The 15,791-nt window shown below is 39.2% G+C and overlaps 1 protein-coding gene across 2 annotated transcripts in view; it reads right to left on the minus strand.

Moving 5' to 3' along the window:
• LOC107814520 (ATP-dependent DNA helicase Q-like 2) overlaps positions 1-4,272 on the minus strand; it is a 36,566-nt gene extending 32,294 nt beyond the window's left edge. Inside the window, exons 1-2 of one of the 2 annotated variants that reach the window (XM_075248621.1) lie at positions 3,998-4,272; positions 3,811-3,881 (exon numbers count right to left, since the gene is read on the minus strand). In XM_075248621.1, the coding sequence (XP_075104722.1) occupies positions 3,811-3,877 (67 nt within the window). In that variant the 5' untranslated portion in view covers positions 3,878-3,881; positions 3,998-4,272. The remainder of the gene's footprint in view (positions 1-3,810; positions 3,882-3,997) is intronic. The other variant, XM_075248622.1, reaches the window with a different exon arrangement.
• Between the last annotated feature and the right edge of the window lie 11,519 nt (positions 4,273-15,791).

Here is a 15,791-nt window from a genome sequence, read left to right on the forward strand (position 1 = left end):
AGAATATGCAATCCCTTAATTTATTAGAAAACATCATGTTGGCCTTCAATCTAGTTTGCTAGATTAATATTATTCTTTAAACATTCAATTTATTTTGTTGGCTACCCCACGGATATTTGATTATTTTCTCATAAGAGGTGCGCCAAATGCCAACCTCCAAAATTTTCTTATGAAATACTCTATCTTAGTTTGACTTGGCACAAACTCTAATAAAGAAGGGAAAACTTTTGAGATATGTGGTCTTAAATAAGCCATAGCACTTGTGTAGCTGTAAACTTTTGAAATTTGTGGTCTGAAACTTGTCATAGCATTTGTGCGGCTGTAAATGCTTCCTATTAAGGAAATATTGAAAGGTGTCAATCTTTTTGAAACAAACTAATAAGGAGATAGTGCCAATCTTTTTGAAACAGAGGGAGTAGTATAATACAGTGGGTTATGCCGAGTTAAGTAAAGAAGGCATTGTATAGCTGAATTTCAATAGGAGAAAGAGAAGACCCAAGGCATGGGATGTAGCCCCACTATCTCTTATGTGGTTTGTGTGGAGGGAGAGGAATAGGAAAGCATTTGAAAGGATCGAGAATGATTTTGTACATTAGAGGAATAGCCTCTTGTATCTAGTTTCTTTTTGTGCACCCATGATGATGGGGTCCTTGTTTGTGTAGATGAGTGGGTGACTTTTGTAGAGAACCATATTTTGGTGTAGGTTTCTCTACTTTTGATATATTTTTTGTATAAAGGGATTTTCCAACATTAATAAACTTATTTACCTTATCAAAAAAAAAAATAGTACAATTCTTTAGCAGAGGGATACCTAACAAATAATGAAAATATATCGACTAAAGGTTTCTTAAAATAAAGGAAGAAACTTTTATTGGTAAAGAAAGGTAAAAGTGAGGATGACCTTCAACTACATATGACCAAAAAATGTCAAAATTAAACATAGGTCTGCTTTCTGTCTGCCTATCTAAATGTTATTAAATAGTTATGTGTAAATAATCCTAGTCCAATATGTAGTAGGAGTAGAACATGTATTATCTATCGGGCTCATTGTATCATTGTTAAAAAATCAATATAACATATTTTTCTCCCGTGCTTTCTCACATGGTATCAGCACAATCGTGAGAGATTTATCGCTGTGCATAAATTCCAACGACTCCGGGAAGGGGAAAAAAATCAATCCTTTTTCCGACAAATCAGGGATGTCCGCAAGAAAGTTATTTTCCATCGGTTTTGTCTAAAAACCAATACTACTGCAGGGTAGATCAGCCTCTTTCACGCGCTCTCACGTGCCGTTAGCAGTTTTTTTCCGACGGAGGTTCGACTCACGCGCCGGCGTGTGTGGCCTTTTTCCGGCCAGATTTCGAAATTTTCTTTCATTCGCGAGGCTTTTTCGAGCCTACCTATCCAAGTTTCACCAAAATCCGACAACTCTTTTTTCCCGGCGACTGTTTCTGATTTTTCCGGCAACAGTATCCAGATTTCGGCTTGCTTTTCTGTTATTTGCTGATATTTTGCTAGCCCTCTCTTCAATCCAACCATGTCTTTCGGACTTGATGCTTTTGGTTCCAAAAACAGTGGTGTTGGAAATTCAGCCTTTATGATTACTTCTGAACCCCTACTTGGGAGTTCAAATTATTTATCTTAGGCTTCGTTTGTGGAGTTGTGGTGTAAAGGTCAAGGTGTTCAAGATCACCAAACCAAAAAGGCTAGTAAGGGAAATGAAAAGGCCAAAGCACAGTGGGAAAATCGATGCTCAGTTATGTAGTATCTTGTGGCGATCTATTTATTCCAAGTTGATGCCTTTGTTTCGTCCATTCCAAGCATGCCATTTAGTTTGGGAAAAGGCTCGTACTTTATACACTAATGACATATCTCTTAACTGTTATTGATGACATTTAAGACATCGAACCAAAATTTAGAATGGCATTTAAGACATGGAACCAAAAATATTTTCTTAATTGTACGCATCAATTTTACAATAAGATGGATAAAACACCTCTCGAAAGAGTGTGGAAACAAAATTCTGCAAGAAAGAATCATTAATGATAAAATCTACATGAAAGATAAAATCTCACGACAAAAGGAAGGTAGTTGGATGGGGACGAGGAGAGGAACAATTTTTGGGACTTAAGCTCCTAACTAGTCACTGTACTGACAAATTCATTACCCTTGAGGTGATACTAAATCAATGGATAAGATTCTGCCTTTCCAGAGCTTCAAATTGGCAAGGTTGTTTAATGTGTTTGATCGGACAATATCATGCTATTATACAAATTTCAACAGACAAATCTGGTGCTTTTTCATCAATATATTGGGCATTAGATGGTGCTTTCCAAGATTGACAGTTGATTTCCTCTTCACTTGGCACGAGAGGGGTTATCTAAATCCTCTCAAACACAAATGTAACTTTTTGCTTAGTTTAGTGCAACTGCAACATGTGCTTAGCTAATGTTTTAGAGCCAGAGGCCATGAATCATGATTGATTTTCTTAGCCCCATAAGCTCTTTGTAAAGATCTTCTTTTGGATATAATTTCACCACTTTTTACTGGAACACAGCCACACATCTATAGAATACTCTTATTAACTATCAAAAGAAAAATACCATGCTCTTATATCATAGCATTAAGTTGGGTATTCACAACAACGGAAGAAGCATAAGCTCAAACCAACTCAATAAACTCATATCTGTACATATTAAAACCTCATCCAGCTTCCCTTCTACCCCAGTCGTAACAAATACTAATCAGGTAGCATATAGTAACTAATACTGTCAGATTACTGGTGCCAAAATCAGAAGCAACTACTCATTCTGAAAAAGCATCTCAACCATCATAGTCCAACTACTTTCTCTCTCTGCTTGTCTATATGTTTTCATGAATTAGAATATGAAATCCAATATTTGTACTCAACACCTTTTCCACTAATGACCCCATATGTAACTGAAACAATTTAAGACTTTGGCGATCAAGTCAAACATATTTAAACCCATTATCAAGTTCAAAACTAGGAGACCTAGAGTAAACTAACAAAATCTCAATCTTTTCAAATTGTCGCCAACAAGTACTGTGATTCACAAAAATGCTCCCCGGCTTTGTTAACAATGGTAAGATCATATTATGATCCCACCATCACATGTCGCAACATTCTTTCTGTTTCTTTTCCATTTTCCCAAGACACTTAGACCTAGTTAACAACTACAAACGAATAGTTATTCTTGTTGCTATAGACACAGTAGAGTATACACTTATTCTAAGATCTGAGGTGGTCAAAAGTGCTAAAAGACTTTAACTTTAGACACAAAGAGAGCCTCAAATGTTTTCTACAATAATAAAAATGCTCCATTTACACTAGAAAATTCCAAAATACAATCATAAACCTATATGTCACTACTAGATGATTTCTTCGTATCAGCCCAAGCCTTGGAGGGAAGAGTTACCCAGTACCTATGTTGGTAGGAGTTAGTTGGCACCCGTGGAGTTAGTCCAGTTGCACGCAAACTGGCCCGGGCACCACCGTCATTAAAAAGAACTACATATCACTATACAAGCAGCAATTAATACCAAAAAAAAAAGAACTTTATGTTAGCATTATGACATATTCTAACACAATGTTACAGATTAAACATTTGACAAACAAATATAAGCATCAGAGAGAGCATGATCAAATATAGAACAATGTATCTTGGTACTTAGTAGAATTAAACAAAGAATAACCTTTCAATCAATGTTACTGACGAACGAATATAAAAGAAAAATATTAGGTAAAGAGGAAAAAAAACAAAAGATGAAGAAACAGTATACTAAGCTAACCTTGGACGTCGTGAAGCTCTACTTCAACATTCATAAGCTCCTCAAAGAGTTCTTCAGTTCTTCCCATTTTACTAAAGACAAACAAAAAATCCCAAAAAATACCATTGAATTCACTATCTTCTGCATATTTATATAAAAACAATACTTAAGAAATAGTACTAAAAAGTAAAAGAAACCCAGAAAATACCTTTGAGTTTATAGTGTTCTTCTTCTCTTGAAATAAAATTGTATTCGCCTCCTCTGTTCTGCACTTCGCTACATTGAGAAGGAGAAAATGAGTTCAAGAATTTAATCAAGATTGGGCTTGCGCTGGCTTGTGAGCTTCAAAACAAGCCTATGCTTTGTAACGTGCAAAAATATCACAAATGAGCTTCAAAGGAACTGATGGGCAAAACCTTTGACCTTTGGGAAGGTTACTTGAATGGCCAAAATCTTAAGTTTGGGCAAAACTTTTTTTCTGGCGACCTTCCCCAAAGGGGGCCAAAAGTTAAATACTATCCCTTTGGTGATCCCTATTTAAAGAATAACCAAAATTTATAAAGTTTTTATAGTTTAGCTCTATAATTATCAACTTCAGACATGAATCAACTTCTAATTTTGAAGTTTCCAAAATCAGACCTATGAATATAAAGTTTGGCTCCACCAAAGCCTAATTTCATACTTGAATTCAAATTTAAACTTCAAGGTCTGAAGTTAGGTTTTGGCGAGCCTAACTTCAAGCCCAAAGGTCCGAGTTTGAACTTGTAAAAATGTTGTGGGGTAGCCACTATTTAAGGTGATTTTTATTTTTTATCTTGCAATTCTAATGTCGAGCAAAAATAGCCACTATTCTATTAAAATTAATATAAAAAGATATTTTTACCCTTTCTTCTATCTCTTTTCTTTCCCAAAACCTTTATCAAAATTTCAAAACCCACGCTTCTCTCTCCAGAACTCCATCTCGTTACTTCTCTACCTACATGCAGTAAGTCTTTGTCATCTTCTCTGCATCGAATATATTAAATTTCATTCTTGAAGGGAAGATAAGTCATATCACAGGAGAAATTTTAGTCCCGAAGATTGCAGATGTGTCAGCACTGAGTTTAATCCTGAGCTCAGATCCTTTGTCCAATTTCATATGTACTCCTTTGTCATCTTCTTTGTAGTGAACTTGTCGACGTTTTTCGTGAATCGAATTGTATGTTTTCTATTTTGCTTTCGAAAAAGGACCATATATGCTAGTGAACTATGTGAATTAGGACAAATATGCCCGTCATTATTAGTTCGGCCCAGATTTGCCCAAACCGTCCAATACTTGCTCATTCATGCCCTTAGTCAGACGGAACCACTATTTTGTATTTCTTAAATAATTAATAACCGGACCCAACCAAATTCTACTGACCCGATCCGTTATGACCCGACCCAACCTTATTTCTAGATGACCCCACTAGTTATTTCTTATTTCCAGCCCTTCTTTTTCATATTCTCTCTTCATGAAGATGGCTCCTTTCTAAAATCCTCAATTAGGGTTGAATATGTTCGCTATATTGAGTTTATTCTTAAGAGGTTAGTTATCTTGTGTGATTTCTACTCACTTTGCTATCTTACTTCTTTCATTTGCTTTTGAAATGTCGGAATGTTCTAGTTCTTCAAAAAGTCATAGAAGGATGTGTGGATGTAGAGTTGCTGCACTCCATCTCACGTCGCGGACTGAAATGAATCCTAGGAGACGCTTTTTCAGGTGTCATAAGCCTAATGTAAATTTTCTCTTTTTCCTTGTTAATCTTTGTTTTGACAGATTTGTATCGATGATTTTGACAGATTTGTAATCGATTTTTGTAATGATATTTATGTTTTATTGTAGAAAACTGGATGTGGTTATTGGGAATGGGAAGACGATGAATTTTCACTAAGAGCTATTATTGTCATCAACAAATTGAAAAGGGAAAAGGATGTTCTTCTTAAAGAAAGAATTGGAAACAGGGAAAAAAAAATATTTCTTATGTTATTGGGTTTCGTTATTGGATTTGTGCTTAGTTTCATGTTTTGAGGGAAGATTTGAAAATATGTTTGTAATTGATTATGGTTGTTTTAGTTGTATAATTTAGATGCTCTCCTTTACTGTAATTGTTGGATGATTATGATTGAAAATATTTTAGATGGTTTGGAATGTAATGTCATTTTTGTGTGTCACGACCCAAAATTTCCATCTTCGGACCGTGATGGCGCCTAACATTTCACTTACTAGGCAAGCCAACGTTAGAATAATATTAACCATTTTTAAAACAATTTTAAATTTATTAATAACAAGGAAACAAATGCGGAAGCAAAGTTTGAAGTATAGTGAAATAATCCATCAAAACAACGGTGTCTAAATACCATCCCAGAATTGGTGTCACAAGTGCACGGGCTTCTAGAATAAATACAAATAAAGGTCTGAATAAAATAAAGCTATCTGAAAATAAACACACAGCTAAAGTAAAGTAGATGGGGACTTCAGAACTGCGAACGTCGTGCAGTTATACCTCAAGTCTCCTCTGAATAGCTGAAATCCGAGCAAGTCTACGGTACGCCGATGTGACCAACTCCAAAATCTGCACAAGAAGTGCAGAGTGTAGTATCAGTACAACCGACCCCATGTACCGGTATGTGCTGAGCCTAACCTCGACGAAGTAGTGATGAGGTTAAGGCGGTTCACTTACATTAACCTGTACGCAGTAATAATAATAACCACAAATAATATAAATAAATCAGGTAACTCATTTATTATAATTGAAGCCAACGCAGCAGTCATAATCAATTATCATTTTTATCAATTCTGTTGCAGCGTGCAACCCGCTCTCACAATATATTCACATTCAATTATGTTGCAGCGTGCAACCCGCTCTCACAATATATTCATATTCGGTTCTGTTGCGGCGTGCAACCCGCTCCTCCAATATATTCATTTTAATCAAGTCTGTTGCGGCGTGCAACCCGATCCCCCATATATATATATATATATATATATATATATATATATATATATATATATAAGTCTGTTGCGGCGTGCAACCCGATCCCCCAATATATATATATATGTATGTCGACTTTTAAATAAGTCTGTTGCGGCGTGCAACCCGATCCTCCAATATGGACTTTTAATAAGTCTGTTGCGGCGTGCAACCCGATCCTCCAATATGAACTTTTTAATAAGTGTGTTGCGGCGTGCAACCCGATCCTCCAAGATATTCATTATAATCAATTTTGTTACGGCGTGCAACCCGCTCCTCCAACATATTCATTTACCAATTCTTATAGAAGAAATTTCCCAAATAATTGCAACAATTGATATAAAATTATAAGACAACAAGCATACGATAATTATGATTTAATTATAAAATAAATAATGTCAAATAGCAAATTATTATGGAAATCAGGGAGAAAATAGACAGTTTAATATTTAATATGCTAAATGTTAAATAACAATTAAAACACATAATTCAAATAGCATGTAACAATTAATGCAGGAATTCAAGAATTAATATTTAACAAAGAATAGGAGAGAAATAATTATTATAATAATTAATTTATGATTTAAAATAATTTATGATTTTTCAAGTAAGCAGGCGTACAATTAATTTGACGACGTATAGACACTCGTCACCTCGCTTATATGTCGTTCACATGCAATTCACATAACAAATAATTTAAGGGTTCTATTCCCTCAAGTCAAGGTTAACCACGACACTTACCTCGCTTTGCAAATTTCAATCAATTACTCAACCACGGCTTTTCCTTTTAAATTTGCCTCTGAAAGTTTCAAATATATTCACAAACAATTCAATATATTCAATACTAATCATAAGAATTAATTCCATATGAATTTATAAATTTTTCGTATAAAATCTAAAATTCATTAAAATATTCGATAGTGGGACCCACATCTCAAATCCTGAAAAAACTCACGAAATCCGAACACCCGTTCCGATACGAGTTCAACCATACAAAATTTGTCCAATTCCGATATCAAATCGACCTTCAAATCTTAATTTTTCATTTTTGGAAGATTTTATAAACATCTGATTTAAATTTCACGGATTCATGATAAAAATGAATATGAAATCATGAAATATAATCAATATAGGATAAGGAACATTTATCCCAATGCTTTCCCGTAAAAATCGCCCAAAAATCGCATTACCCGAGCTCAAAAATGGAAAAGAGTTGAAAATTGGTCGAAACTCCATTTCTAGAACTTACGTTCTGTTTCTGGGATTTTTACCATTCGCGAACGAGGTCAGTGCCTCGCGTTTGCGAAGCACAAATTTGTGTTGTCCAATTTTACTCTTCGCGAACGCGAGGGCTACCTCGCGAACACGATGCTTGCCTGGCTTGGCCTTCGCGAACGCGAAGGCTAATTTTCCTAGCCAGCCTCTTTCTCTTCGCGAACGCGGGGGTTCGATCGCGAATGCGAAGCTTTGCACCTCGACACTTTGCGAACGAGTTCCCTTAGTCGCGAACGCGAAGCACAAAAAGTGTCAGACCAAATTTTCTCTTCGCGAACGCGAGATTCCCCTCGCGAACGCGAAGAAGGAAACCATCAGAAAATTTCTGCAGTTTTCTTAAGTCCAACAATGATCCGTTAACCTCCCGAAATCAACCCGAGCCCTCGGGACTCAATATCAAACATGCACCCGAGCCCTCGGGACTCAATATCAAACATGCACCCAAGTCCTAAAACATCATACGAACTTGCTCGCGCGATCAAAATGCCAAAATAACACCTAGAACTACGAATCAAACACCCAATCAAAGGAAATTTTCAAGAAAACTTTAAAACTTATATTTTTACCACCGGGCATCCGAATCACGTCAAATCAACTCCGATTCTCATCAAATTTGGCGGACAAGTCATAAATATTATAGTGGACATATACCGATCTCCGGAACGAAAATAGGGACCCGAGGTCAATAAATCCAACATCAGTAATTTCTTAAAAATCATTAAGCTTTCAAGCTTTTAATTTTTCATCAAAATTCCATATCTTGGGTTAGGGACCTCGGAATTCGATTCCGGACATACTCACAAGTCCCAAATCATGATACGGGCCTACCGGAATTTTCAAAATACTGATCTGAGTCCGTTTGCTCAAAATGTTTACCAAAGTCAACTTAGTTGAGTTTTAACGCTTTAATTCACATTTTAATCCATTTTCACCTTAAAACTTTCTAGAAAATTGTATGGACTACGCACGCAAGTCGAGGAATGATAAATGGTGCTTTTCGAGGTCTTAGAATACAAAATTACTTATTAAATTTAAAGATGATATTTTGGGTCATCACATTCTCCACTTCTAAAACAAACGTTCGTCCTCGAACGGAGTTAGAGAAAAAGTACCTGAGCTGATGAATAAGTGTGGATATTTACTCTGCATGTCCGACTCAAACTCCCAGGTAGATGCCTCTACCGGCTGACCTCTCCATTTCACCCGAACCGAAGGATAACTCTTTGACCTCAACTGTCGGACCTGCCAGGCTAGAATAGCCACCGGCTCCTTCTCGTAAGTCAAATCTTTGTCTAATTGGACTGAACTGAAATCTAATACATGGGACGGATCACCATAATATTTCCGGAGCATAGACACATGGAACACTGGATGAACCGCTGATAAACTAGGTGGTAATGCAAGCATGTAGGCTACTTCACCCACCCTTTCAAGAATTTCAAAGGGTCCGATATACCTAGGACTCAACTTGCCCTTCTTTCCGAACCTCATTACACCTTTCATAGGTGAAACCCAGAGCAATATTCTTTCTCCAACCATGAATGCCATATCACGACTTTTCGGTCGGCATAACTCTTTTGCCTAGACTGAGCTGTGCGAAGTCGATCCTGAATAATTTTGACCTTATCCAAGGCATCCTGTACCAAATTGGTACCCAACAACCGAGCCTCTCCCGGTTCAAACCAACCAACTGGAGATCGGCATCGCCTTCCGTATAATGCCTCATATGGATCCATCTGAATGCTCGACTGGTAGCTATTATTATAAGCAAACTCCGCAAGTGGCAAGAAATGATCCCAAGAACTTCCAAAGTCTATAACACAAGCGCAGAGCATATCTTCCAATATTTGAATAGTGCGCTCTGACTGACCGTCTGTCTGTGGATGAAATGTTATACTCAAATCCACCCACGTGCCTAACTCACGTTGTACAGCCCTCCAGAAATGTGAGGTAAACTGCGTACCTCGATCTGAAATAATAGACACGGGCACACCGTGAAGGCGGACAATCTCACGAATGTAGATTTCAGCTAACTTCTCTGAAGAATAGGTAACTGCCACTGGAATGAAATATGCTGACTTGGTCAACCTGTCCACAATGACCCAAACTGCGTCAAATTTTCTCTGAGTCCGTGGGAGCCCAACAACAAAATCCATAGTGATACACTCCCACTGCCACTCAGGAATTTCTAACTTCTGAAGCAAACCACCATGTCTCTGATGCTCGTACTTAACTTGCTGACAATTCAGACACCGAGCTATATATGCAACTATATCCTTTTTCATTCTCCTCCACCAATAATGTTGCCGCAAATCTTGATACATTTTGGTGGTACCTGGATGAATAGAATACAGGGAATTGTGTGCTTCTTCAAGAATTAATTCACGAAGTCCATCCATATTAGGATCCTGAACCTATGGGTAATACCAACACTGGCACCATAGTTAAAGCGGTCTTGAGCTTCTGAAATCTCAACTCACATTCGTCTGACCATCTAAATGGGACACCCTTCTGGGTTAGTCTGGTCAATGGGCTTGCTATAGATGAAAAACCTTCCACGAACCGACGATAATAACCTGCTAAACCCAGGAAACTCCGGATCTCTATAACTGAAGTAGGTCTAGGCCAATTCTGAACAGCCTCAATCGTCTTAGGATCCACCGTTATGCCTTTTGCCGATACAACATGCCCCAAAAAGGCAACTGAGTCTAACCAAAACTCGCATTTTGAAAATTTGGCATATAATTGATTATTCTTCAAGGTGTGAAGCACACTTCGAAGATGCTGCTCATGCTCTTCTCGACTACTGGAGTAAATCAAGATATCATAAATGAATACAACCACAAAATAATCCAAATAAGGCTTGAACACCCGATTCATCAAATCCATAAATGTTGCTGGAGCATTTGTCAACCCAAATGACATCACTAGGAACTCGTAATGCCTATACCGAGTCTGAAAAGCTGTCTTAGGGACATCAGATGCCCTAATCTTCAACTGATGGTAACCAGATCTCAAATCAATCTTCGAAAATACCTTGGCACCCTAAAGCTGATCAAATAAGTCATCAATTCTTGGCAGCAGATATTTATTTTTTATAGTGGCCTTGTTCAACTGCCGATACTCTATACACATCCGCATCGAGCCATCTTTCTTCTTTACAAATAATACTGGTGCACCCCAGGGAGAGACACTGGGTCTAATGAATCCCTGATCAAGCAAGTCTTGTAACTGCTCTTTCAATTCTTTCAACTCTGGCGGGGCCATACGATATGGTGGAATAGAAATGGGATGAGTGCCCGGAGCCAAATCAATACAGAAGTCAATATCTCTATCGGGTGGCATCCCCGGCAGATCTGCAGGAAATACTTCCGAAAATTCACGAACAACTGGTACTGAGTCCATAGAAGGAACATCCGCACTGAGATCGCGAATATAAGCCAAATAGGCTAGACACCCTTTCTCTACCATACGCCGAGCTTTCATATAAGAAATAGCCCTGCTGGCAGAATGGCCAGGAGTTCCTTTCCACTCTAACCGAGGTAACCCCGGCATAGCTAGGGTCACTTTCTTGGCATGATAGTCCAATATAGCATGATAAGGAGACAACCAATCCATACTCAAGATGGCATCAAAATTTACCATATCAAGAAATAGAAGATCCACACTAGTCTCAAGATTACCAATAGTAACCACACACGAATGATAGACATGATCTACTACAACAGAGTCTCTCACCGGTGTAGATACACATACAAAAGCACTTAGAGAATCATAAGGCACAACCAAATATGAAGCAAAATCGGAGGACACATAGGAATAAGTAGATCCTGGATCAAATAGAACTGAAGCATATCTATGGCAAACTGGAATAATACCTGTGATCAAAGCATCAGATGACTCGGCCTTAGGCCTAGCTGGAAAAGCATAAAATCGGGGTTGGGCCCTACCACTCTGAACTGCATCTCTGGGACGGCCTCTAACTGGCTGGCCTCTACCTCTAACGGTCTGACCTCCACCTCTAATGGCCTAACCTCTACCTCTAATAGCCTGACCTCCACCTCTAGATGCCTGACCCCTACTTCTAACTAGCTGAGCAGGCGGTGAAGCAACCGGTGCCGGTATGATGGCACAAGAATCTTGCCGAGATCTGTTATTCGCCAATCTAGGGCAATACCTCCTGATGTGACCAATGTTCCCACACTCATAGCACCTATCCTGATGTAGTGGCTGTTGAAGCTGAAGCTGACCCAAATGGGCCAGATAACCACTGTAGTAACTCTAGAGTGGTGGTGCATTGATAGGAGTTGAATGTGCACTAAATGCTGGCTGACCAGAGTAAGGCATAATAGGACCGTGACTCCCTGAAGCACCGAGAGATACATGAAGTGCTGAATGAAATGGTCTGGGAGGATGACCCCTACCAAAATTACCTCTGCCTCCAAACGAGGCACCACTGAAACCACTGAACTGACGAGGCCTCTTATCGGACCTCTGCCCTCTCTCCTGTGCAAGAACCATCTCGATCCTCCTTGCGACATTACCAGCCTCCTAAAAAGAAATCTCACTTTCGGTCTCCTTGGCTATCTGAAGTCTGATAGGGTAAGTGAGTCCCTCAATAAACCTCCTCACTCTCTTTCCCTCCGTAGGTAGTAAAAGGAGAGCATGACAGGCCAAATCCACAAAATGGGACTCATACTGAGTAACAGTCATACTGCCCTGCTGTAGAAGCTCAAATTGCTTGCGAAATTTCTCTCTCAGTGTGATAGGGAGGAACTTCTCCAGAAATAGCTGAGAGAACTGCTCCCAGGTAAATGCAGGTGATCCGACTGGTCGGGTCAATGTATAATCTCTCCACCACTTCTTGGCAGAACCCGTCATCTGAAATACAGCAAAATCAGCCCCATTGGTCTCAATTATACCTATATTCCGCAATACCTCGTGGCAGCATTCAAGATAATCCTGTGGGTCCTCAGAAGGTGTACCATTGAAGTGAACTGGAAAGAGCTTAATGAACTTATTCAGTCTCAATAAGGCCTCAAAAGACATGGCGGGCCTATCACTGGTCTGTGCCGCAACAACTAGTTGAACTATCCCAACTGGCGGGGCTGTTAGAGCCTGATTCTAGGGAGCCATTTGCTCCGGAGCGGGAGTAATGGGAGTTTGTGCTCTTATCCTAGCCTGTGAGACAGCTGGTGCCACTAGAAATGTACCATTCTAGGCTACGCCCTCCATAAGACTTACCAAATGGACTAGAGCGTCCTGAAGTACTGGAGTGGCTATGAATCCTTCCGGGACCTAAACTGGTCCAACTGGTACATTCTGAACTGGAACCTCCTCCTGAAGGTCCACCTAAGGTTCTACAACAGGTGCAGTTGCTCGAGCCCTGGACTGAGCTCTACCTTGGCCTCTAGCATGACCTCGGCCTCGACCTCTACCCCTAGCCATAGTTTCCACCGGGGGTTCTGGTCCCTGTCTATCGGTAGAGGTATTACGTGTCCTCACCATCTGCGAGAGATTAAGAGTAAAATGGTTCAATCATCGATGATAGAATAAAATCGCACGACAAAATAAGAAAGAAGTGATATTATTCCTTAACTATATAGCCTCTGAGAGATAAGTACAGACGTCTCCGTACCGATCCTTCAGACTCTACTAAGCTTGCTCGTGACTCGTAATACCTATGTAACCTAGTGCTCTGATACCAACTGTCATGACCCGAAATTTCCACCTTCGGACTGTGATGACGCCTAATATTTTACTTGCTAGGCAAGCCAACCGTAGAATAATATTAACCATTTTTAAAATAATTTTAAATTTATTAATAACAAGGAAATAAATGTGGAAGCAAAGTTTAAAGTATAGTGAAATAATCCATCAAAATAATGGTGTCTAAATACCATCCCAGAATTGGTGTCACAAGTGCACGGGCTTCTAGAATAAATACAAATAAAGGTCTGAATAAAATAAAGCTGTCTGGAAACAAACACACAACTAAAGTAAAGTAGACGGGGACTTCAGAACTGCGAACGCCGTGCAGTTATACCTCAAGTCTCCTCTGAATAGCTGAAATCTGAACAAGTCTACGGTACGCTGATGGGACCAACTTCAAAATCTGCACAAGAAGTGCAGAGTGTAGTATCAGTACAACCGACTCCATATACTGGTAAGTGCTGAGCCTAACCTCGACGAAGTAGTGACGAGGCTAAGGCGGTTCACTTACATTAACCTGTACGCAGTATTAATAATAACTACAAATAATAAAAATAAATTAGGTAACTCATTTATTATAATTAAAGCCAATGCATCAGTCTTAATCAATTATCATTTCCATCAATTCTGTTGCAGTGTTCAACCCGCTCTCATAATATATTCACATTCAATTCTGTTGCAGCGTGCAATCCGCTCTCACAATATATTCATATTCGGTTCTTGTTACGACCCGACCAGTCGTTTTGAGTATTATAACCTTGCTTCCCCCTTTACTACTCAAATTATACTTTACAGTTGTTGTGTGAATTGACGGGGTAATTGGTTCGGGTCCAGTGAGGTTTTGGAAGGAATTGGAATACTTAGTTCCAAGATTTAAAGCGTAAGTTAAAACAGTGACCGGATGCGGACTTATGTGTAAACAACCTCAGATTCGAATTTTGATGATTCCAATAGCTCCGTATGGTGATTTTGGACTTAGGAGCGTGTCCGAAAAATTATTTGGAGGTCCGTAATGGAATTTGGCTTGAATTGCCGAAAGTTGAATTTTTAGAAAGTTTGACCGAGGGTTTGACCTTTTGATATCGGGTTCGGAATTCGATTCCGGACATTTGAATAAGTATGTAATGTGAAATGTGACTTGTGTGCAAAATTTGAGGTCAATCGGACGTGATTTGATAGGTTTCGGCGTCGTTTGTAGAATTTGGAAATTTATTAGGCTTAAATCCGTGTGTAGTTCGTATTTTTGAGGTTGTTAGGTATGATTTGAGGCCTCGAGTAGGTCTGTGTTATGTTATGGAACTTGTTAGTATGTTCGGACGGGGACCCGAGGGCCTCGGGTGAGTTTCGGATGGTTAACGGATTGATTTTTGAATTTGGAAGACTGCTGGAACTGAAGCCTTCTCGTGTAATCGCACCTGCGGAAAAGTAGTCGCATGTGCGAGCTCACAAGTGCGAGCAGGGGTGCGCTAAAGCAAGGTGCGCATGTGCGGAAGATGCTTCGCAGGTGCGGAATCGCACCTGCACAAGAAGGAGCATAGATGCGGGCAGAGGGCTGTGAGGCATTGGTCGCAGGTGCGAGGGAAAATTCCGCACATGCGTGAGCGCAGATGCGGACGAATGCACGCAGAAGTGGAAACTGGGCAGGCAAGTGGAATTCACAAATACGACGTTTTGCTTGCACAAGCGGATGCGCAGGTGCGCAAAGTTTGTCCGCAGATGCGGAAATCGCTGGGGCAGAACCTTAAAATTCGAGGGTTCAACATTTTCACCCATTTTCGATTTTTGGAGCTCGGGTTGGGCGATCTTTGAGAGAAAATTTTTCACACAACTTGGGGTAAGTGTTCTTAACCCCCTTGTGATTATATTCCATGAATTCATCTTCATTTTTGGTGTAAGATTACTGAATCTTCAAGAGAAATAGAAGAAAATTTCAATAATGTCACAAAACAAATTTTTCAAGTTTGAATACCGATTTGAAGTTGGATTTGAGTGAAATTAGTATGGTTGAACTTGTAATTGGAT

The sequence above is a fragment of the Nicotiana tabacum genome, unplaced genomic scaffold (assembly GCF_000715075.1).
Source record: "Nicotiana tabacum cultivar K326 unplaced genomic scaffold, ASM71507v2 Un00003, whole genome shotgun sequence".
Classification (NCBI taxonomy): Eukaryota; Viridiplantae; Streptophyta; class Magnoliopsida; order Solanales; family Solanaceae; genus Nicotiana; species Nicotiana tabacum.